Consider the following 24,577-nt stretch of genomic DNA (forward strand, 5'->3'; position numbering starts at 1 on the left):
TCTTACCTTGCCGATCCGTTCGGTGATTTCTGTGCAATGATTTTTTTTTTCTTCCTTCGGAACACAACATCTTATCAAATCTTGTTACAAACTTACTGTACTGTGTATCCCCATTGTAGTTTCATAACATGGATCTCTACTGTCTTACGCCTGTGAAGCTTCCATCCTGCAGCCACCACAAAGACAAGTTTGTGACATGAAATTCTAGTTACAAACTTCCATCTTGATGACCATCTTACGGTTTGGATCTCAACCGTCTACTGTTGCTACAAAACCCAAGGGATCCAGTGAAACAACATCTGTCCAGTACTTCAGTTACTCTGAATCATTGACGAATAACTGCAGCCAAAAGACTATGAGCTGACAGTTTGCTTCACGGAGGGAAAGCAGAGCAGAAATGGTCTTTGCAACTCATCAAACAGGCCTCGCAAGGGTTATTATAAATAAACTCCTCTTAACGGACCGAAAACATTTCAGTGTGGATTCATTCAGCTAGAGCATCATTTCGTATTCAACGATTTCTTCACACCCCGAAGGCCACCCCACATGACAGTTGATACAATGAAGAGTAGCACCCCAGTGCCAATGGCGTACTTCAGACCGAGGTTCATGAGCAGGTTTACCAGCAACCCTGCAAGGACGACTCCCACGAGGTTCGCCGACAAGCCTGACCAGAACAGCATGCCCAGGACGGACGCGATGATGGCGCCGGTCCATGCTCCGGTGCCTGGGAACGGGACGGCAACGAACAGCATCAGCCCGAGCCACTGGAACTCCTTGACAGGCGAAGCCTTACATCGCGCCCGCTCGAAGAGGAGGTCCATTATCCGGGTCGCCCAAGCGCTTCTTTGCGAGTTTCTTCAGATAGAGGATGATGAATGGCACAGGCACCATGTTCCTGGAGAAACAGAGAGTAGATGTAGAGTTCTATGTATATTTGAAAAATCTGATATAGAGCATGAAACGTTTTCTGAAGAGAGATGTCAAGTTGCTGACACCAGTAACAACTTGCAATTCACATCAGCCGCGCACTGGAAATTGACCATAAAACATCATCATGGCCCAATACATCAATCACCAGGATAAGAAAAACTACTATAATATCAAATGCAATTTCAGCCGCACCGCTGAAAAATGACCATAAAACATTATCACGACCTATATATCAATCATCAAAATGCAGAAAACACTAATATCAAATGCTAAATAGTCTAGTACTTGGCTTCAACATCATCACGATTTTGCAGACGCGGATGTCACATAAGTACGTCACCTTCACCCCCCCCCCCCCCCCCCCCCCCTCTCACTCTCTCTTCTGTCTTCTGCACACTACAGAAATCTATTCAGAGTGGATTCTTTCCTGTTCTTCTAAAATGGAGGTGCAGATTTCCCCCGAATGTTACTGCAATGGAATTCTGCAGGAGGTTGTCAAAGACGTTTCAAATAGAGGCGACACTGACCTTTGTAGTAGTGAAAGGTGGGCAGCAGTTGAGTCGCGTGGTTGGGGCTAAGAAGGAAGAGCTTGAGAGGAAGATCAACACGTTCATCTCATCCTCCTAAACCTAACCAAATGCCTGTACTCCAATATAAGTACTAGTTTCTCAGTGGAAGTGGGCTCCTATGGCTATGCCTTGTCCATATTGAAGTATTGAACTGCCTATTCTCCTGAAAATGCTACCAGTTGTAGTATATTCATCTTATTGATGTCAATTCAAAAGAAGAAACAAATCGCTGGTAGAAGTTGTACTAGATTCATGCAATCCCCATAGCACATTGCTTCCAACCAAGAATTAATCGCATGCACGGATCCGTCTAGTGCAATGGATTAACGGTCACCAGAATTCCTAAAACGAGCAAATCAAAAGGAGAGGGGATGGAATCATCTCACTGCTATTCAGAGGTGATAAGCAAAGTCGGAGAAGGAGGCGATGGACAGCTCTCACTGGTAGGCATGATGTGCAGCTGACTTCAACACCGAGTCACCGACACAACATGGAGTTATCAGTGGGCTTTGTGTGCTGGACGGAGAGCGAAAAGGAGAGCCAGCGCGCCCAGGCCGGTAAAGACGTGCAACCGCTGCGGGCAGCGATGCTTAACCGCCTTTTCCTGGAGCGCATCAGCAAGCGGCTCTCAGATAGTCAACGTGTGAGTGGCATGGATTGGATTTCGGGATTGATCAGTGATGATAGGATGAGGTGGAGGGAAGGGAGGAGAGAGACAAGAGGGAAGAGAAGGAGGAAGAAGGCGGAATACCACCCGTATGTGCAAAACCAAGGTGAGGTGCATGCCACTCGAGCAAAACCATGCGGGGAGTATTGTGCCTTGTGGTCCTCGAGCTCCGGCTGTGCTGGTTATGTCGCCTCTGGTTGCTGCTTCCAGTTGGTGGATGCTCAATACAATCTTCTTGTTTGTTCACCGCGTTGTTTTCTTCAATGGAATATAAAGCTCCTTAACTGGAACATGAGAGAGTTGAACAATCCAACCTGGAGGAGGTTGCTACAGAAATTTTTGTCAGCTAACCAGTGCAATATTGTATGTCTTCAAGAAACTAAATTTGGCTGATGTTGATAGAAGTATTGTGGCTGAAGTCCTGGGCAGCAGAGTTACCGAGGACTTCGTCTTCAAAGCTGCTAATGGTAAAAGAGGTGGGATCCTGGTTACCAGCGCAGATGATTTTGCTATTTTCTTCAACTAGAATGCTTCAGGCTCTCACTTTATTACTGATACTATTATTGATCTGACAAAAAATGTTGCTGTTTATGGGCCTCCGGAGGACAGCGATAAGATTATTTTTCTCAATGAGCTTAAGAGCATAAAGAATAGTGTGTTGCCTGGTTGGATGATTCTTGGGGACTTCAATCTCATTTGTCGTGTCAGCGACGAAAGCAACTCCAACATTAATCTCAGAATGATGGGCCTCTTTAAAAATGTGATTGAGGATCTTGAAATCCAGGAAATTGCTCTTAACGGAAGGAGGTTCACCTGGTCTAAGGAGAGAGAGAACACGGTTCATTCCAAAATCGATCGTGTTAATCTTGGGAGCATATCAGTTATCTCCGGCCTCAACTGCCATTTGGCATCACTGTCCAAATATCCTTCAGAAGATGGATGTCAAGCACTATAAAAGGTTCAGATTTGATGCTTGCTGACCAAGGAAGGAGGGATTTAGAGAGAAGGTGCTTGAGGCTGGGCTAAACCTGTTCGCTCGAAGGATGCTGTAAAGATTCTGCACATCAAACTGTTAAGAACCACCCATGCTATGAAACTGTGATATACAAGATTAAAGAAGGAAGTAAGATTCAGAAAGGAGGTGGCCACTGAGGTGATTTTCCAGCTGGATCTTGATCAGGAGGACCGTGAGCTATTTGCTAAGAAATGAAACCTTTGTTTTCTCTTGAAATTGAAGCAGTCTGGCATTGCAGCGCTTGACACAGTGAGATGGCAGCAGAGATCTCGTATTTTGTGGATCAAATCTGGAGATGCAAACACAAAAGTTTTTCGCGTTAAATCGAATGACCCGGAGGAGGAAGAATCACATTCTTGTTCTGAAAAATCTGAGGGGTGAAGAGACGTCTGGCCATGATGCTAAAGCTCAGGTGATGCTGCATCACTTCAATTCCCTGCTCGGGGAGGCTTGCCAGAGACTTTATGGGGCTTAATTGGGATTTCCTGTAACTCCCATCGGCTGATCTTCCGCACCTTGATGATACTTTCTCGCTTACGGAGCTCAAAGACGCCATCTCAATCTGCATGCTGAGAAGGCTCCGGGCCCGGATGGATTTATTGGGGCTTTTTAACAAAACCCGTGGGGATATCGCGTGCTCGGACCTTCTGACTGCCCAAGATCAAATGCATGAGTTGAGAGGTGATCACTGGCACCTGCTGAATACTGCCGATAATTTCTCATTCCAAAAAAAAGATGCGGCTTCTTCGCCTCTTGCTTCCAGCCTGTGAGTCATACGCATAGTAGTGCTAAGATATTATGGAAGTTGATTGCTTCTCTCTGCCCTGGAGTTGCATACCCTGATCTCTGAGAGCCAAAGCGCCTTCATTAAGAAAAGGTCGATCCAGGATAAGTCTCTGTTTATGAAGAACATTATCAAGGAAGCTCACTCGAAGAAAATACCTCTACTTTTCCTCAAACTGGACTTTGGTAAGGCGTTTGATTCAGTCAGATGGGATGGCTCTTCAGGCTTATGTTTTCAGTGCTCGTCGGAGGGATCATTTTCCATTGAACCTGAGTTCTTCCTACTCAAGAGTTCTGCTCAATGGGAAGCCTGGTGGCACTTTTATTCATAGGAGAGGGCTGAGACAGGGAGACCTGCTTGCCCCAATGCTCTTCATTTTGGCCCTGGAACCTTTACAGTGCATTCTGGCCAAAGCTACTGGTCAAGGCCTCTTATCCCCTGTCACGCAAAGAGCTGAGAAGATGAGAATAAGGTTTTTATGCGGATGACGTTGCTCTCTTCTTGAACTATATCAAGGAGGAGCTTGTTGTGGCCTCGGGCCCCTTCATTTCTTTGGCAATGTCTCTGGTCTTCAGATCATCAGATGAATCTCAACAAGTGTATGGCCTATCCTATTCGCTGTGACCACCTGGGTCTACAGGATCTTTTATCTGCTTTTGCTGGTTTGCTGGGGTCCTTGCCATGCAACTATTTAGGGCTTCCTCTCAGCACCAGGAACCGTAGAAGAATTGAACGCCAACCTCTCTTGGACAGAATTGCCAGGAGGTTGAAGCCATGGAAAGTAAAATTCATGCCCGGAAAGGAGTGTCTAACGCTTATCAATTCTGTGCTGACAGTGCTCACAAGTCAAAACCTATTTCTTCACTGTTTTTCCACCCTCCAAGTGGATTATCAAAACGATAGACAAGATCAGGAGAAGTTTTCTCTGGTGTGGATAAGAGGCGCACAGGGGCAAGTGTTTAGTAAGCTGGATGAAAGTCTGCTCGTCTAAATTCTGTTGGGGATTAGGAGTGAAAGACTTGGAAAATATTAGCAGGGCATTGCGGTTAGGATGGCTATGGTTCAAGTGGGACAATATGGACAGACCATGTAAAGGACTGCCTGTTCCTTGCAATGCGACCAATCAGCAGCTCTTTGCAACATGCACTTCGATTCACATTGAATGGGGAAAAGGCCTCATACTGGTTCGACGGTTGGCTTGATGGATTCCCTCTGAAAGATATGGCGCCCAGCTTATACCGCACAATGATGTGTGTTCCATGTGTGACCAGGTGCTGGAATCAGCGAACCATCTAATGTTCGGATGTTCTTTTACTAAGCAAATTTGGTTTGCCTTCTCCTCCTTTCATCCTAGAGTTTCTGCCATTACCCTGAGGTCTTCCATCGCTGGCCGGTGGAGAAAACTTTCTCATGGAGTAAAAAATCCCCAGTGCCAGAAGATGGCGTCCATAGCTTATGTAGTCTGTCCCCTGTGGAAGGAGCGCTGCACGGGATCTTCCACAATGCCCAAGCCTCTGATGAGGGCATATCTTTAAGTCATGCTGACCTTCCATGTATAAGCCAGCTTGATCGAGAGTAATTGGCATGTATTTTTCTTTGGGTTTTTAGCTGGTTTTGAGCTATGTACAGAATTCCCCCTTCTTTAATTCAAAGCAGAGCATAGCATATAACTTAGCTGGTTTTGAGTTATGTGCCCGTAGAAAAACAGGCAGGGAAAGAAGTAACTATCTTTTGGGAGATTAAGTGTGAAAATTTGTTTATGTGATAAAGTGAGCATAGCATATAACTTAGGGGCAAAAGGTGAACCTCTTCCATTCAACTATAGTTGCTAACTTGCTAATTTCAGTCCCTTGATCATAATGTGCTCTCCTCAGAATCAGCTCTAATACCATGTAGGAACAGCAAATCTGTAGTAACTAGTAAGCGATAATCAAGTGTCACTATCTCTAAACCTTAGTAATGCACAACTAGTGAACTACCAATTAACCTGAGCAAAAACAGATAATAGCTAAGTTGTCTTGAAGATGGCCGTCAGTTAAGTAGCAACCTCAGTTCCACGCACTTACTAAAACGAGTCACATATTAATATTCACTTAGTTTGCATGTCAGGGTAGGTATCATTTTGCAACAGATGACTTATCTGCCCTTTAAACTTGTGTGTCAAAGGGCAGCAACGCAAATTGATTTACTGTGTTTCCCTCTTTGGGGCTGTTCTAATTCTTCAGGTTTAAAAGGAAACGGGGTTTATTTCAAGAAGCAAAAATAAAATGCTACAGAGGCAATCCACTTCAGCAGTAGTTGAAACTGTCGAACACCTTGAGGAACTGACACTGAGATAAGAAATATACCACAAACTGCCAGGACGGTCAGCTGGACGGGGTGAAGGCGCATCCAATACCCAGCCGGAATTGCTCCCCGCAACTCGAGCACCGGCAATGTGGCAAGTGTGAACACGACGGCGTCGTCGGGCCAGCCGAGGCTCCGCAGAGACGCCGCCACCCGCAGCCCGAACCCGGAGGCCTAGATGGAGTCCTCGGCCGCCGCGAGTGCCGCACCACGGCAGCCGAGCAGGGCGGCGGAGCCCAGGACCGCGCCCAGCGCCAGCCGCCCCGCAAGCGCGGCCCAGTCGCCGGGCACCTGGCCCGGCTCCTCCGTCGCGTCACCGCCGCCTCGCGCCGGCGCCGGCGCTCTGGCGACGGGAGCGAGAGCTTTGCGGGGAGGCGGCGGGATTCCGGGAGGAGCGGAGGCTGGATCCCTCGGGCGGAGCGCGGGCGGTGGAGCCGCGAGAAGAGGCCTCCGTCTCCAAAATGTCAGCGGGAGAGGCGAGCGCGTGGCGGCGAGAAGTGCGGCCGCCATGGGCCCATGGCTGTCTGGATCAAGGACAGAGGTGCCATCGCGGCCGTGGTGCTCTGCGGATTTGGGTCGGTACGGACGGTGGTTACGAGGAGAGGAGGGCTCGTCGGAGTTGGTCTCCTGTGTTTCAACTGTTCAACGAGCCACACGTGTGTCCGGTTTTTCTCTGGTTCAACTGTTCATTACCTATGACGAAAAAATAGCACACTATATCTACGCTAATAGCCAACTATTGCATCCTGAGCAATTCCTCGCCAAATAAATTAGTGTATAATAGATTTTGTAATGTGTTTAGATCACTGAAAAAATAGCGCGCTATAGCACCAATAATAGCAATCTATAGCGTTCTAAGCATTTTCTAGCTAAATGAATCAGTGTATAATGTCTCGCTAATAGTGTATTTTAAAGACGGTGCTATAGCACACTAATTTTTTCATTGGTTTAGACTAGACTAGATGTTTCTCATGGACTCCAGAGAAAACTGCACAGGTCCCACCCTATCACGTTATCCGCTCGCATCGATCTGGCACAACCACATCTTCTTCTCTTCTTCCTCCTCCGGTTCAAATCCACCCTTCCTTTGGGAGTCGGGTCCAGTGCGGCAGGACAGGGCTAAAGTGCCAGGACACCACGCGCGAGTTGAGCAGTTCGATGATTGGCGGGAACATCAAGCACTAGGGTGCCTTGTATTGGTTGATGGAGGCGCCATGGAAGATGGCCTCGAACGTCGAGGGTCTCCTTGTCCACCGTCCCGCTGGCGCCAGCGCCGATTGTGGTCAGTAGCTCCCAGTAGATGAAGTGGTGCCCGGGGATGCTCTTGGTGCACGCCTGGCTGGTGTACTCCGCGCAGTGAATAGCATAAAACTACCACTCTTTGCCCTATGGTTCCAAAAGACTACCTATGTTTCTTTGTGAATGATAACTAACAAAATAGGTATCGGCTGTTTCAAAAAATCCAAATAGCCGGTGGTTAACATTTAATCAAGTTTATGACAGCTGGGGTCCGCTCCTAAATAAACCGTTTGTTTGACTGTTTAGTTTGGCCGTTAGCTTACATGTGGACCCACATGTAAGATACCTAACACGAAAAGTGGTAGTTTTATGCTATGCAGGCTGGTGGTTGATTTGGCGACGGCTTTGAGCAGGAGGGTGGGATGGTCGGATGGATGGATGGAATAGATGCGTGGGTGGCGGGGGAAGATTGGTCCGTCAGTGGAAATCAAGGCGCGCATGTGGGAATTGTGATGGGCAAGCGAGTCGGTCGATCGCTGTAGGCAGATTTGGTCGTGTGTAACATAACAGCTGGCGGCACGCACACGCGTACCGCTTGCATGTCTATGGTGCATGCACCGCACCTACTACCTAGGACGGATCGATGGCATGACTCGAAGGTTCAAACTGTGTCTGGGAAAAGCAGCAAATCAGAAAGGACCGGACGAACACTGGTCGGCATCCTGTGTATTCCAGTACTAGAGAACGAGGGAGAAAGAGGATAAGGGAGGAAGGGACGGGCACGTGTCTTCACGGCCAAGAAAGATACACCGCAACAAGGGGAGGAAGGGAGGCGGGAATCGCAGTACCGCACAGAGGGAAAGGAGAGCAGAAATGTCTCTGCAACTAATTAAACATGGCTCGCAACGGTTATTATAACTCCTGGAACCACATAGAAGATGCACCAAAAAAGCACGACTTGTTGAGGGACAAACATATGTACTATCTACTGTTGTTACAAACTGAAGGGATTCAGTGAACGGGACAGGCGTTCATAGCCACGGCTAGGAAATGCCGTGACACATGCGGGCCGGTAGGGGTGAGGGGGTAGGAGGAGCCGGGAGAGGCGACCCATGCTGCCCTGAGACCGGATCTCGAGGGGGAGGAGGAGCCGGGGGAGGTGACCCATGCCGCCCTGAGACCGGATCTCGAGGGGGGTGAGGGAGGGTTGGGGCGTGTGGAAGAAGAAACTGCCCTGCCAACACCAGCCCTCCGGCAGCTGCGACAAGGGAGTGGGCAGAGGCCAGAGGGTGGTGTTCCGGGCGGCGGCGGTGGCGGTAGGTCTTCCCGCGCGTCGTCCGTCGCTTAGCTGGGATTAGAAAGTAACATGGTCCTTGTTGTGTACTCCCTGCTTGGTATAGTCATCACTGGTAAATTAAATGTGATTACTGTTTTTTTATTTTGACGGCTAAACGAAGCAAGAAGAATACTTGCCGTGCTTTGAACAGCAGGGTTTTGACAATCGTTGGGCGTAGAGTGTTAGGAGGGAGTATATATTAGTTGGGATTAAAATCTTGAGTCGGTATAGAAAGCAGATGCACGGGAGTGTACGATCATGCATGCATGTAGACGATACGTGATCGCTGCGAGCGGGACGATCGACGGAGCCGGGCGCGCGCGCACTAGGCGTTCCGGTGCAACGGGACTGCGAGAGAGGGCGTGTTGGTGGAGGGCCGGGGGACATGCACGGCCTGCGCCTGCGCCTGCGCGCCTGGCCAGGTCCGGCCACCCCTGCCCTGCCAGCTGCTCCGGCCGGGCAAAAAGCAAAGATAGATCAAGCCGCGCGGTCAGTTGTGCGTGGGCTGCCGCGCCGTCACGTGCGTGTGCGTACGTTCCTGCCCATCTGCGCCGGCGCGGCCAGGGAGAGAGGGGGGTTGCGTGGGTCGTACGCGCTCCGCGGGGGGATGGATGGATGGATGCGCGCGTGTGGAGGTGGAGATCAACAAGGCGCGCGCGGCTCCGTGAATTGTGATGCGAGCCCGCCGGTCGATCCCATCGCGTGCAGCAATAACAAACAAACGGTGGGAATGGGATGGGAACGCCCGTCGGCGGCCGCACGCACGCACGTCCCGCCTGCACTCCACCGCACTGGACCGCCTGCTGCTGCTGCCTAGGCTAGGCGGATCGGTGACTCGAAACGGCTCTGCCAGAAGCAGCAGACCGGACGGGCGGACCCTGCTTGGCTTTCTATATGCTGTGGACTGGAGACCGAGGGAGAGAGAAAGAGGAGCAGGGAGGGACAGGTGTCTTCGCCCCCTCCCCTCCCCCACAATATTTTACTACTAGTACCTTCTCTGTCCTCCATCGGGATTGGGTGTGTCCTCCATCGGGATTGGGTGGGGTCCTGGGGATCAAGCTGGGACTGGGAGTCGCCTTTGCTCCGCAGCGCGGGCCAGCCGTCTCGGCTCGGCCATTGCATGCACCAGATGATGCGCACCTCTCGTCCTCGCCCGTGATCACCTGGTCCCCTCTCTCGCCCATTGGCGAGGCGATGGGCGTTGCATGCATGCCGTTGCCCTCTGTTGTGTTCTTCTGCAACCGAAGAAATCGAAGGAAGACCAAATATTTATGAGACAATAAATTCACCATCATCTAATTAACAAAATTGCCATGTTCTAATTAATAAAATTACCATGCGGCATAAAATTGAAACTACCCTAGTCTACTTATATAAAAATTGCCATGGTATAAATAACAAAATTTCCATGGTGGCTAAAAACGCCATGGTCTAATAGGTAGTACTACCTCTCTCTCAGTTTACAAGGCGTGCACGTATCCCTAGGTTGTCAATTTTACCAACCTAATACAAAAAATATACCAACATAAACTTCGGAGTTTCTACTTTCAAAAGATATAATTTTTGTGTTATATAGTTTATATTAGGATGATAAAATTGGCAACCTAGATATACGCGCAAGACTTGTAAACTGAAACGGAGGTAGTACAAAATTTCCATGATCTAATTAATAAAATTTACAAACAAACACGAACACATTTTGTTCTTTCAAAAGGATGGCTAACGGATACTGTTCTTTCAAAAGAGGGGAAATTAGGATTTTCGCATGAATATATAAAAAACTGCCATGTGACAAGTTGAAAAATATATAAATGCCATGTGGACATTATGGAAAATTGGCCATGACAAAAAGGCTGTATAAAAAGTGAACGGAAAAAAAAACCCGATTGCCATGCCATGACACGGGTACAATTTAGTTTGGCCACAACGGTGGTAGGTTGTCATGCGGTGACATTGGGGACACCCATGACATGACCCAAAACCGGCATGTAAACATTGCTCACCTCCTCGGCTTTGGTAAATCCATCATATGGGCACATCAAGACCGATAATAACAAAGGACCTTGCTCCATCATGCGCTCCCAATCTCCCAGGCAAGATGCTTGGACAGTTAACAAATTGGTCTTGCCGGGCGGAATCTAACTTCCTCCGTCGGGCTACATGCAGCTCTCATATCTCTATAGAAAGCGGTTGACTAAATGACTTCTCTGTATGGAATCTAGCTAGGGCAAGCCAATGAACAGTTGAATGCTGGATCATCCTCATCTATCTCAACATCATCAAAGACTTCATCGTGCAGTTCGAGCTGGTAAAAATTCACCTAGATTAGAATTTCCAATGGCCACACCATCGCAGCTGGTCGTAGACTGGCGCCCGAAAACATCACACATGGGCTATCGGAGGAGGCGACCGCCGCACGTTCGTCCAAACCCTAGGCCATGGAGGAAAGAACCCTAGCCACGCCATAGGGGAAACTCGTCCGCTTATTAACTTTGACCTAAAGTTTGACCAGGTTTATAGGAAACAATATGAACATTTACTATGACAAATCCATATAATGTGAAAATATGTTCAATGATGAAGCTAATGATATTGAATTGGTGGTGTATATGTTGATTTTTTCTACAACCTTGATAAAAGTTTAGGAAGTTTGTCATTAGACAAAATTAATATGTGGAGTAAATAAAAACAGAGGCAGCGTTAGTTATGTGGATATGTGTAATAAGTGTGTCCAACAGAGGCAACTATTAATTCTATCCCAGCTAGAAAAGAATATTAGTTCTATAAATGCACCCGTTTTTATTATTTGTGCACACATACTTATTAAATGTTTAACTAAAATTAAGATTGTCCGTATGATATGGAAACGTCCCAAGTCGCAACCTGTAGCTAGCTAGCCAGAAATCAAATTGAAATTTGAAACTCCTGTCTACAATACCGTTTACACCTCACCCACCCATGGTTATCATTTTCGGAACCATGGTTACAAAAGCAGCTAGGTGTACTCGCTCACAGAAAGGCCCTCGGGCCGCCGCACATTTTCCGAGACCGCCACACCATGCGCACACTGTCATCCATGCACCCAAGCGGAGTCAAACAATTCTCCTACGGGCGACAACCTTTTTACGCATGATTCCGGACGGAACCATGAAATTTAGAACCTTAGCCACCCGCTCCCATGTATGTGCATGGACTGCGGTCACCGCGCTAGCTAGGGTTTCGAGTCTTTATCAATAATAAAGATGCTTGACAATGGTTTGTATTTAACAATATTAAACTACCTGATGCATATAAAAGAATTCCCAACATGTTCTTTGATAATCAAATTGATCGAGTCAAAAATATCATTGCCAAGGGTTTTGCCAAAGGTTTAGAAGGAATGTCCATAATTATTGAAAACACAGTGACTAGTGATTACCTTTAGCACAAATAATGTTTAACATGGCAATCACTTCAAGCCCAACCCTTGAGACAAGATCAAATACAAACAATTGTTTCTTTTATGCGCTATTTCAACCAATCACACAATTTAGAATAGAATATGAGCACAAGTCTAGGTTCCATGCCCTAATCATTGGCATGAGAACGCAATGTTGGGGTTTCAAAAAGTCAAAAACAAATAAAATATTGCATCAATGCAACTGATAATTAGGCCACGAAGAAGACTTTATAATTGATATTAATGCAAGGAGTTTGGATTGCCATGCAACTACAATGCACATGGAGCTATGTTTGAATGAAAGCTCCCCTCTGGGCTAGTGCAGGTGCATCCAACTTGCCTGCTAATGAAGACCTAAAGCTAATTTGAGGAGGCTCGTCATTGTACGAGACAAGTTCTATAATGTGAGGTCCCCATCAGTATATGAACAAATGAAAATCCCGAATGGCCGTGCCACGTGGCTCGACAGAAGGGTTATTCGTCGAGTCCTTTTGTTTTACCGACGGCTCTCGGCGAACAGAGGATTACACAGAGTACGCTCTATTGCCGAGTCATGTCCTTGGCACACAGTTGTTTTTCCGTGTGCCCGTGAGTGGGAGCTTAGCACTCGACAAAGACGAATTTTCCAGTTTTGGTAGAGGGAAGGGGAAAGAGATTAGAAAGTCGGTAGCTCGTGGTTGGTTGACGCAGAGTGGATTGGCTAGCCAGCATGTAGTTGCGAGATAATGTGGCCCAAGAAACCGTCTCAGCCTGTAAAGACACACCCTCCTTCCTCCCCCACCAGGGTTGGCAACACCGGCGAAGGAGAGAGGAAGGAAGATGCCAGAATTTAACACTCCCGTGCCAAGCTTTTGAATATGCCACTGCGGTAGACAGAGGGAAGGGGAAAGAGAGGGCAAGTCAGCGGTTCATAGTTAGTCGATGCGGAGTGGGTTGGCCAGGCAGCCCAGCCACGAGATAGTTTCGTGCAAGAAACCTCACAACAATTTTTTTTGAGGACACAGTTCACATTACTATTCATCCAATAAAGGTGTATTGGAAGCATCTACCCGGATTAGAAGTAACTAAAAACACTTTTCAAATAAGCTCTATTTGTGATGATGTTGCCATTTTGAAATCATTCTCACGTGAGAGAAGTCTATTTATTATGTGGATAGATGTGTACGTAGAAATTTCACTCCATCACCAAAAGGCCGGGGAGAGACGCCACAATGGTTGGGTTCTACCAATGCATCGGAATTAATTGTTTTTCACACACATACTTGCTCTTTAATTAAATGCACCAAATAAAACCGAAGACCAACGAAGTGCATGTACAACAATCAAGGTTTTCCACCAGCTGGCATCTCAACCTTTCTCCATCCAGCGGAATCGCAGCAGCAGCCACAATTTGAATCCAAATTCGAACCACCCCCCCCCCGCGTCTACCGTGCCGTGTGCACCTGACCCAACCAACCCAACCCAACCGTGGTTAACCACCCCCGCTTTACCATGGTTACTTTACCAAAGCAAACCAGGCGCGCACGGCGCACGGCACAGCCGCGCAGTTTGCAGAAAGGCCCCTCGCGCGGCGGCGCATTTCCGGGGCCGCCCCCCCGCGCGCGCGTTCTGATCCGCGCACCCGAAGCGAACCCAGATATTTCTCCTCTGGACGACGCCCTTTTACACGCCGATCCTTACAGAATCACGAAGTTCGGCCCACCTCCCCCTCCCTCTCGCACGTACGGACCACGCCATGCGCTCACCACCCGCTGGCTAGGGTTTCTCCCTTACACTGGCTGGCCCCGTTCTCGCCGATCCTCCCACCAACTCACCCCATCCTCATCCGCTCCCCCCTCGCTTCGCTCCTTTCTTCCTCTCCAATCCACCACCATAGCGTAGCCTAGCCCTCCCACCACCACCACCGCTCTCTCTCTCCCGCCATGGCCTACCGCGGAGGCGGAGGCCGGGGCGCGCCGGCGGGAGGAGGGCGTGGGGCCACGCGCTGGCCGCCTCCGCGCGCGTCTTCAGCGCCTCGCCCCGCCGCGACGGCGCCCGTGGTGGCCGACAACGCCACGGGGCCGCACCAGGGCGCCTACCAGCACGGCGTCGTCGTCCGCAACCCCGCGCCGGCGCCCTACGCCACCGTCCGCGCGCCTTCCCCGACGCCGGTCACCATCCGCGCGCCCTCGCCCACGCCGGCCACCATCCGCGCTCCTGCTCCGACGCCTTCGCCGGCCGCGGCCCGCGTCTCCGCCCCCGCTCCCGCTCCGCCGACCCCCGCGGCCGTCGCCAACGAGCTGGAGCACAAGATCTTCAACACCGAGACCGTGCTGGCGCGTCCCGCCGCCGCGGCCGCGGCGACGCAGGAGGAGCAGGCCGAGGCGGACCTCGCGCCGGTGTCAGGTCTCACCCACCCCGCGCGTCCCGGCGCCGGCACCATCGGCAAGAAGGTGATGATCCGCGCCAACCACTTCCTCGTTAACGTCGCCGACAACAACCTCTTCCACTACGATGTGAGCACGAACCCTAGCCCCCTCCTTCTCTCTCTGTTTACGTTCTTCTATGCGCTTCGTCTTCTCCAGATCCGGCGTTGTACGTTAATCCGTTGTCCGAGCTCACTGATAGATGGATCTACTAGTTTACGATTGTAGTCGTCGCGCTGTTTTTTCCCGCTCTGCTTCGTTCACCCGTAGATCTACCACTGTACGCTTGCTGCGTTCGTGTTCTAATTTCGAAGCTGTATCGTACGTCGTTTTTCTCTTGTCCGCGCTATCTTACTCATACATCTGTTTTCTCTCGCTCTGCTTTTCGTTTTTCTCCATGCGACGTGCGTCTCCGACCAGCTCATCCCGTCCATGGGTGTTTGGTCCAGCACTGTCGCTACACGTGCACCCCGGTATTCCTCTGTTTTGCGTTTGATGTTGGCGTTTTCGAAGATGCATGGGTGGTTTCTCCTGTTCTCATGCATGAACAGTGTTAGTTCTTGGAAAGCGAGACAAAAAGCTAATCTCCTTCATTCAAAAAAAGCTAATCTCCTCTATGCAAAGCCATCCAGCAGACAGCAGCGCTTCTTGCATTGTTTCGGCTCTGTCGTTGTTAACTAGCAGTAGTAGTGGGGGTAGTCAATTTTTTGTGTGGCAATTTTGTGGTCTTGGCTGCATATTTTGGGACCCGTTTTGGCTGCGAGATCCCATCCACCTTGGTTCTTTGATCTCCTGTGTCTTTTCCTGGCGTTCTTGGACGGTCTTGGTCTTCTAGTTTCCGTCTGGTTCATGTCCTCGTTTGTGGACAAAACGGCAAAGCAGCGTACCACCAACACAAATAAAGCCATCTCCGTCCGTGGTCCGAGATGTGTTTTCTGTACGTGTCTGCCATGCATTTTTGGCAAGGTAGGATGCCTTTGGTGCCCCTGCCGCTGCTGTTGCCTGGTGCAGTTTTGTGATTCCTTCGTTCGCCTCTTCTCTGCCTGTCTGCGCGGTCCCACCCCATGCAGCTTTTGGCTTTGTCTTTGGTTCACAGCATGCAACGCCATCTGTCATGTGGCCATCTATCATGTTTGCCGTGCTGCTCGGATCTTCTGTGCCATCCCTCATGTGGGACTCCGTGTTTGCAATTGCATATTCGTCGTCGTCAACTTTCTTTTTTGGGGACACTTTTTTACTCTCTCGGTCCAGCCTTGGACGTTTCCTCTGTGTGCGGGTGGCACAACAGTGGTCTCGATCGCGGTAGATCTGTTCGTCCGCTGAATGGTCGACGCGTACGGGGATTATATATGCCTACGGCTGCTTCACCGATCCCATACGAGAAATCTAGCCCAGAGTTTTGACGTCAGGTTTAATGGTTATTCTTTTTTTGAACTTTTGACGGAGTTCTAAAATTTTGATGTGGATTTTGATATTTTGGTTAAGATCTTGTTATCTGCTTATATATACGTGTGTCTCTTTTTTTTTTGCAAACTATATAATGCGTGTAGTAGTATCTAGTACATTCTGTATGTCCTGTTTTTAGGGGTCGTATAGGTCCTTTTTTTTACTACATATACAGTACGCATGCCCTTTTTCTTGGGGGGGGGGGGTCCTTTTTTAACTAAGACGCAGTACACAGGTCCGCTTATTGTATTCTGTACCGCATGATTGCAATGAGGTTCGTGCACTTCGCACCCACCTCCCCCCCACCATGCCATCACAGCCTCCCACTCAACCCCTCCTCGCCCAGCGCCGCCACCCCTTCTCCGCCACCGGAACCTGCCCGCCGGCCTGCTCACCCGCGGCCCTTAGTCAGGAACCCTAGTATGGCCGTGCCAAAAAATTACTTTACTGTGCCCCCCCTTGAGTTTTGGGTGTTCGATTTGGGATCCAGAGGTCTTCCCCGATTGATTTGACTCTAAGAGTTCTTCCGTTTCAAGTGGATTTTTTTCTGGGCTCCATAAGTCGAAATGGAGGCCAGCAAATGGTATGTTCTTGCTAGATTTACAGTCCTGCGATGCCAGTAGCTGCTAATTCCTTTTGTTGCCTAATTTTGTTTTAGTGGTTTCTTAAGATCTGGTAGTTTTCCCTCGCATATTCTATGGTTGTGTTACTTAAATCTGCACGATTCGACTCTTTTCAATGAAATGTAGCATGAGTACTGAGAATTAAAATATTTCATTTGATTTGTTTAAAGTAATTGGACAAAGCAGAGGGCTAATTGTCTCTATTCTGTACACTGAATGTAGAACAGAGTCTCTCCTGTTTTTGCATACATACTGATGTTGAAATGTGTTGCTGTAGGTTTCAATTAATCCGGAGTCAAAATCAAGAGCTGTGAACAGGGAGGTACTCAGTGAGCTAATCAAGTTGCACGGGAAGACATCCCTTGGGGGCAAATTGCCTGCCTATGATGGAAGAAAGAGTCTCTACACTGCAGGCTCACTCCCTTTTGAGTCTGAGGAGTTTTCTGTTACACTGGTTGATCCCGAAAAGAAAGACAAAGAAAAGTAAGATTGGATTCTTTACCTTCAATCTTGTCCAACTTGCTTATCCATTGTATTTGCAGCTACTAACTTGCTCCCTCATCATTTGCAGGGCTGAAAGGGAGTACAAGATCACCATTCGGATTGCTGGGAGGACAGACCTGTACCACCTCCAGCAGTTTCTCAAAGGAAGACAGAGGGATATGCCTCAAGAAACCATCCAAGTTCTTGATGTTGTCCTCAGGGAGTCACCATCCTGGAAGTATGACATCCACTTTCCAGCAGTTTCTTGGTACCAGTTTTTCTTCATCATACTAGCTTGTTTTCTGGAGCCCTAACACTATTGCTGGCAATTCCTTTTCATTGCAGCTATGTCACAGTGTCCAGATCCTTCTTCTCCACCACCTTTGGTCACAGAGGAGACATTGGTGAAGGATTAGAGTGCTGGAGAGGTTACTACCAGAGCTTACGCCCAACCCAGATGGGGCTGTCACTCAATATAGGTACTCCTCTCCCCTCCCCTGTCTGTTACTGTTACTGTTATCCGATTGCAGTGTGTCCTAGCCTTGTTTATCTGATGATTTGCACTCATTTTCCAGATATATCTGCAACATCCTTCTTCAAGCCTGTGACAGTGGTCCAGTTTGTGCTAGAGTTCCTCAACTTACGTGATGCCTCGCGGCCTCTGACAGACAGGGACCGTGTTAAGGTACTATTCATCTATGCTAAGCTAGTTCTAGAGTTCATGTTATGTAGATTGCACCATGTTATTGTCTTGAAATAGTTGACCAACCTCATCGTATGCACTATATGCAGATAAAGAAAGCACTCCGTGGGGTGCGTGTCGAAACAAACCACCAGGAAGACCAAATCAGAAGATACAAGATAACAGGGATTACTCCTGTTCCCATGAGCCAGCTCATGTAAATAACTTCCCTCCAATGCTATAATATTCTCCATTATGTCTTTTATCTCTATGTTCGGGTGCAACTAATCAGGGTTGCTGGAATATTAGAAAGATGCGTAGTTGTGTAGAGATTTCTGGGTTATTGCTTCTTCATTGATGTTGGTGTGTCAGGAACTGGTTAGGGGAATAATTTTGTTTACAACATTCTTCCTGTGGCATATGCATTTGATTTCTGCAGCATAGCAAAGATCTGTTTGTGCGAAATTGTTTCCTGTTTACAATTGTCCTTATGAATGTTTAGACCACTGTTTCCTTTTTAGCATCTATCCATGATTATTATTCCCTTCCTAATAGCACTCTGCTCGTGTTGTTTTGTTTGTTGTTAGATTTCCTGTTGATGAGAGAGGAACAAGAATGTCAGTTGTTCAGTACTTCATGCAAAGATACAAATACAATTTGCAGTATACTTCTTGGCCCTGTTTGCAGTCTGGAAGTGATGCTCGGCCTGTGTATCTGCCTATGGAGGTATTGTGTCCATGCCTGCTTCGTCATATTTGAATTATGCATTGTTTGCTCATGGTTCTCTACAAATTGATTGTAGGCGTGCAAGATTGTTGAAGGGCAAAGGTACTCTAAGAAACTGAATGACAAGCAGGTCACCAACATACTTAGAGCTACCCGTCAACGTCCCCAGCAGAGGGAGCAAAGCATTCGTGAGGTATGTACCTGTTGTCAAGTGGATTCTGTAAATGCCTGCCCATATCTTCTCACATGTGGTAGACCATTCCAATCTGTTGTAACTCATGTAGTTAGGAATGTCCTTTTCAAGGCATGTATGTCATGTTTGCCTGTAATGTGCAATCTTTCTCATAACACTCTTTTTCATACTGTAGATGGTTCTGCACAACAAGTATGCTGAGGACAAGTTTGCTCAGGAGTTCGGAATCAACGTCTGCAGTGACCTGGTCTCTGTTCCAGCCCGTGTGCTGCCTCCCCCCATGGTAAGGATGCTGCATTTTTTCCCCTTTCTCTGAGTTACTTAACTGGAAGGATTTGTAGTAATCACATCCTTCGTATGTGTTTCAGTTGAGTTATCATGATTCTGGAAAGGAGAAAACTTGTGCGCCAAGTGTTGGACAGTGGAACATGATTAACAAGGTATTTCCCTGTTCAGTGTCTTTACTCCCAATTTTACTAAGCATTACTTCTTCTTGGAACAAGGAGTGGGAGAACTTGTTGAATTTCTTCTTTGGTTGTTCTAAATGTATTGGACAGGTCATCATTTTGTACTCCCTCCTTAAACTAATATAAGAGCGTTTAGAATACTAAAGTAGTGATCTAAACGCTCTTATATTAGTTTACAGAGGAGTATGTAGCAACTCAAATTATTTTGCTTGACACTTTATTGATCATGTAGTTTTCACACTAGTTACTTAAATTGAGAAACAGTTGAGCTTGTTTGCGACTTGGCTCATTATTTTGTATGTAGTATATCCATGATGGTACAAATGATAGGTCTCATTTGAGTTTTTTTACTGCAGAAAATGATCAATGGAGGAATCATAGACAACTGGGCCTGTGTGAGTTTTTCACGCATACCTCCTGAGGAGGTACACAGGTTCTGTTGTGATCTGATTCAGATGTGCAATATGACTGGAATGGTAAAGGCTTGCATTGCTTTCCTGTTTCTAAGGCATTTATGATTTATGTGTGTATGTTATAGCTGACTGACTTGTGTTTTCCAACCCTGTAGTCTGTCAATCCAAGGCCACTTGTAGACAACCGATCAGCTAACCCCAACCACATCGAGAATGCCTTGAGGGATGTCTACAGGAGGACTACCGAAATGCTTGGAAAACAGGGACACGAAAAACAGCTACAACTGTTAATCGTAATCCTACCTGAAGTCAGTGGTTCTTATGGTATGCATATGTCTCCTCTGGTCAATCCCCTTCCACCTTCTCTTGGATTTCTGTAGATTTATGTGTGTGCCACGTTTAATTTTGCAGGGAAAATCAAGAAGGTTTGCGAGACCGACCTTGGGATCGTGTCTCAGTGTTGCCTGCCAAGGCATGCTGCCAGACCGAACAAGCAATATCTGGAGAATGTTGCACTCAAAATCAATGTGAAGGTAACATAACCAACTGGTCTATGTTTTACATTCAGTTTCCATGGATTGTTGATTTGTTGTCTACTTCGGTTTCTGTTGAATGTGATAATTCTGTGTCTTAACTAGGTCGGAGGACGCAACACAGTTCTGGAGAGAGCTTTTGTGCGAAATGGCATACCGTTTGTGTCCGAAGTCCCAACAATCATCTTTGGTGCTGATGTTACACACCCCCCACCTGGAGAGGACTCTGCATCATCTATTGCTGCGGTTAGTTCTTCCCCATAGCTAACAGTTTGTCAATTCGTTATTTGTTTCTGTCTGATTTTATCTTTCAAATGGAATTATCATCTTGATGCACATGCCTGTTGAGCACAAATAGACTTATCCGCTTCTTTTATTGGATTGATGTAGGTGGTGGCATCAATGGACTGGCCAGAGATCACCAAGTACAGAGGTCTTGTCTCTGCTCAACCACACAGGCAGGAGATAATTGAAGACCTCTTCAGTGTCACCAAAGACCCACAGAGGGGTAATGTCAATGGTGGCATGATCAGGTGAGTTTTGTGATTAGTCAGAGACGATTGGTAGCAATTGCCCTGTGGATCAACTGCTAACCTGACATAATTGTCTCTACAGGGAGCTACTGATTGCCTTCCGCAGGAAGACAGGCCGGAGGCCTGAGAGGATACTCTTCTACAGGTGTGTGCACAAATTCATGACACTCTTTTCATCCTGTCCATTCAATGGAACTGCCTGACCGATCATTCTCATGTACTACAGGGATGGTGTAAGTGAAGGCCAATTCAGCCATGTTCTGCTTCATGAAATGGACGCAATCAGGAAGGTAAGCCTGCAGCATATGATTACATGCAAATTTCTGTTTTGTCTACCTCCTCTGATGTTATCCTTGGCTTTTCTCATTCTGATGGTTCTTAATTTTGCTGTTGCAAGGCCTGCGCCTCATTGGAGGAGGGGTATATGCCCCCAGTCACCTTTGTGGTTGTCCAGAAAAGGGATCACACCAGGCTGTTCCCTGATGTTCATGGGAGGCGTGATATGACTGACAAGAGTGGGAACATACTTCCTGGTTAGTAGTTCAATGTCACTGGTAGCAACTATCTGCTACTTGTTGAAGCATTGCTGACTGTGATTGCTATTTTTATTGTCCTGCAGGAAGTGTGTTTGAACTCATGACCTGCCACCCAACAGACTTTGGCTTTTACCTGTGCAACAATACCAACATACAGGTAGGCACTTGATCCAAATGTCATTTTTCTATGCATTTGATCTTCAGTGTTTGCATACTGAGTGCTTGCAAATACTCGCAGGGAACAAGTTGTAATTACCATGTTCTTTATGATGAGAACAATTTCACGGCTGATGCGCTTCAATCCCTGACGAAGAAGCTCTGTAATACGTAATCTTCTCTCTCTCTCTCTCTTTCTCTGTGTGTGTGTGTGTGTGTGTTGTGCTGCGCTGTGTTATGAATCTTACCACTTCTGATCTGTCTTTTGCAGCTATGCTCGGTGCGTTCCAGGACTCTCCACAGGTGAGTTTTTTTTCTTGTTCAGTTTCTGCCTTAATTTTACTTGAAGTCTGTTCTTTTTCCCTCTAAGTAGATAAGATAATCATGCTAGTGTGCAGCTTAGGCCTCGTAATATTGGATCAGTTGCTTGTATGTCTGCTTAATTGTGCTTTGCCAATGGCCTTTGTTCTACTGCTTCCTAGTCCTCTGTTTTGACGTTTACATCTTGTGCTGTTTATTTTCAGAACCTAAAATTTAACATGTTTTGCAGTGGCACCGGCTTTTTATGCTCATGTAAAAGCTAGAGTCTGTACTCGCCACTACATGGAAGGGGACGGCTCAACTGGGGAACTAAATATTAAACTTCTTGGTGGTGGTGACAAGTTAGTTACTGACATCTTAGTACTATTTCCAGTCTGTAAATGTTTGTCTTTTTTCTCTATGCCAAGCTTTAATGTTATTACTGTTTTGCAGTCCGGATACTGGAAGGCCTCGTAAAAGGCATCGGAAGGAAGAATCGGGTTCTTCATCTCAATCGGCCGATCACCCAACTTTGGGAGGCAACAGAATATCCAACATAAGTAATGCCGGTCGCGTCCCTTTTGTGGACTATGTTAAAGCACATCGCGATAGTTTCATCGTCAAAGTGAGAGTTCAGGACTGTACCTCTACAGTTGTAGGTAAACAGGAAGATAGATATGATTTTGACGACATCGGTAGGGTACTCGGTAGTAGTTTTCTTATAGCTTACTTTGACACACACAAAGAGAACTTGACGTGGGGTGGAGAATTGATGTTCGGAGATATTGAAGTAAGCTATGGTCGAATCGTGGTGAACAGAAAGCCAAGAGTGGCTACGAGTCAAGATGATTTTGACAAGGATATCCATGTCCTCGTATTAATGTTGAGAGCTACATTCCTTCCAAATGGGAAGAATTTACCATACTTTGAAGGCTTTCTTACATTTATCGAGAAGAGCAAATTTAGAAATCATCCAGAACTGCTACCGTACAAGCGGCGCCCCTTGGTTTTTATGTCCCCACTAGAAAGAGGTAATTGTTGTTGAACTTCTATGCTTTTACTTATTTTTTTGAGAAACTGTGTCATTTTATAGTAGCTTTGTTAGTGATAGCTTAATTGCACTTTTATCCACTGTTGGGTTAACTAATGCATTATACTAACAACTATTTGCAGTTACGTTATTGAATAACTGCTTTTTTACTGCAATTGTAGCTGCTGCTTTGGATAATCTTTTGAAGATTTATTTCCGGCTCAATGGTACTCAGCAGAAGGCTTTCCGGTCAACATTGGCCAGCTTCGATTGCCCCAAGTGGCCTGAGGCAAAAAGTTATTGCATTTTTGAACCTCTGGTTACTTATCAAATGGACAAGCGTGGCTCCGATACATACCTAAAAGAGCACTTTTATTGTTTACTCATTTTGCGAAACCATAATGAGCACGGCAAAGTGGTACTAAATGTCTAATCTCTTTATTATAACTGTTTCCCTTTTATTGTTTGCTGTTGTTCTAAAGATTAGTTTAAATTACAGTTGCCATGGGAATTGCTTGATTATGCCTCAGTTGCGTGCTTCGGAGATTTTGTTCAGGATTCTTTCTTGGGTCTTATGCTAAAGGGCTATGAAGTTCATAAAGCCCTTGCTTAAAGGTAACAAGTCATTTGTTCCTAAATTCTGTTCTTATAGCCACTGTTGGGTAAATATTTCTTGGATAATTTGTGGTAGATTCTTAGATAGGGACATAAAATTGGATAACATTGTTCCTAGTCTTTGGTTCCCTCTTTGTTTCTTGGATCGGAATGCATGTTCTTGTACGAATTGTTCTGTTTTCATCTCCTGATGACCACAAGCTGATAACCACGGGGCTATTTTCTTAGAATTTTCGAGTTTCTACTGTCTACACGAAGTCCTTGCATGTGCGATAAAGATCTTGAAAAAATCTTGGCATCTAATCTTTCTCTGTTTCTGCTTGTGATGTCAAAACACCCCACGTATCTAGTTTGCTCTGGTTACTACTGATGCCAATGCCATTTATTGTAATGGATTCTGTCCTGAACTTCCGAATTGTGATATCCAATCTGCTACTGTTTTCTGATGCGTCTGATTGAATCTGATGGCTGACCTCTTGATGCTTTGTGATGGGTGGCAGGCATTTGGCAGGCAGAAGGTGGAGCCTGAGGTCAAGGAGGAGACTCCGGGTGTGATGCCAGAAGTACCGGCGGCAACTGAGTCTCAGTGAAGGCGTCCTGAGCTCGTGATCGTCTTCCATGAATCTGAAGCTTCATTCACTGAGAGTTGTGAGGTCTTATCAGCATAGAGTTATCTTTTGGTTTTGTCCTTGTCTTTGCTTAGTTGGGACATGGTTTGCCTGAGCGATTTCAACTTGTAAGACACCAAGACCCGTTCCAGTTATGGATCTTAATCTGGTTGGAACCGCCGTCATTTGCGGTGCATTTTGGTGATATTCGTTTTGCCATCACCTATGCTTCATTCTGTCGAATGGAATGGAAGATCATTTGATCAGGTAGTTCTCTGTGCAATGCGACCTGGTCTTGTTCTGGTTCTCCTTGATGCTACCAATGCTACCTGCTTCCTATTGAGTTTAGTTGCTTCAGTGTATTCGTGCAGTATTATAGTTGGTGTTTACATTCGAATGTATATTTCTCAAAGATTGGCCAGGCCAATAAGAGTTTATAAGGGCACATCAAGCCGTGAGGAGAGGTGGGTCAGCCAAAAATTGCCTGCCTCCTTGTCTGT

The 24,577-nt window shown here is 46.9% G+C and overlaps 1 protein-coding gene, 1 long non-coding RNA gene and 1 pseudogene across 2 annotated transcripts; 2 read left to right on the forward strand and 1 right to left on the reverse strand.

Moving 5' to 3' along the window:
- Positions 1-5,755: 5,755 nt before the first annotated feature.
- LOC123121029 (uncharacterized) lies at positions 5,756-7,005 on the reverse strand (annotated as a pseudogene).
- Positions 7,006-14,250: 7,245 nt separating this feature from the next.
- On the forward strand, positions 14,251-22,705 carry LOC123121030 (protein argonaute MEL1). Its single transcript, XM_044540970.1, has 24 exons — positions 14,251-14,823; positions 17,080-17,285; positions 17,374-17,523; positions 17,631-17,764; positions 17,861-17,970; positions 18,078-18,184; positions 18,555-18,693; positions 18,770-18,886; positions 19,062-19,169; positions 19,255-19,326; positions 19,710-19,829; positions 19,922-20,090; positions 20,178-20,299; positions 20,405-20,545; positions 20,690-20,832; positions 20,915-20,977; positions 21,059-21,122; positions 21,230-21,365; positions 21,452-21,525; positions 21,607-21,695; positions 21,796-21,827; positions 22,075-22,186; positions 22,278-22,585; positions 22,644-22,705. Exons 1-24 carry the CDS (start codon positions 14,251-14,253, stop codon positions 22,703-22,705), a joined length of 3,351 nt encoding a protein of 1,116 aa, XP_044396905.1.
- A 7-nt stretch (positions 22,706-22,712) lies between these two features.
- On the forward strand, positions 22,713-24,343 carry LOC123125797 (uncharacterized). Its single transcript, XR_006461492.1, has 3 exons — positions 22,713-22,855; positions 23,037-23,469; positions 23,970-24,343. It is a non-coding gene; the product is annotated as an uncharacterized lncRNA (long non-coding RNA).
- The last annotated feature ends 234 nt before the right edge of the window (positions 24,344-24,577 follow it).

The sequence above is a fragment of the Triticum aestivum genome, chromosome 5D, assembly GCF_018294505.1.
Source record: "Triticum aestivum cultivar Chinese Spring chromosome 5D, IWGSC CS RefSeq v2.1, whole genome shotgun sequence".
NCBI classification, from domain to species: Eukaryota; Viridiplantae; Streptophyta; class Magnoliopsida; order Poales; family Poaceae; genus Triticum; species Triticum aestivum.

What these genes read in the sequence shown, in the direction of transcription:
- LOC123121030 (XM_044540970.1), top strand. Translation starts at nt 14,251, where the DNA reads ATGGCCTACCGCGGAGGCGGAGGCCGGGGCGCGCCGGCGGGAGGAGGG. An exon ending in GGGGCTGTCACTCAATATAG is followed by an intron (nt 17,765 to 17,860) that starts GTACTCCTCTCC and finishes CTCATTTTCCAG; the next exon opens with ATATATCTGCAACATCCTTC. An exon ending in GTCAATGGTGGCATGATCAG is followed by an intron (nt 20,833 to 20,914) that starts GTGAGTTTTGTG and finishes TTGTCTCTACAG; the next exon opens with GGAGCTACTGATTGCCTTCC.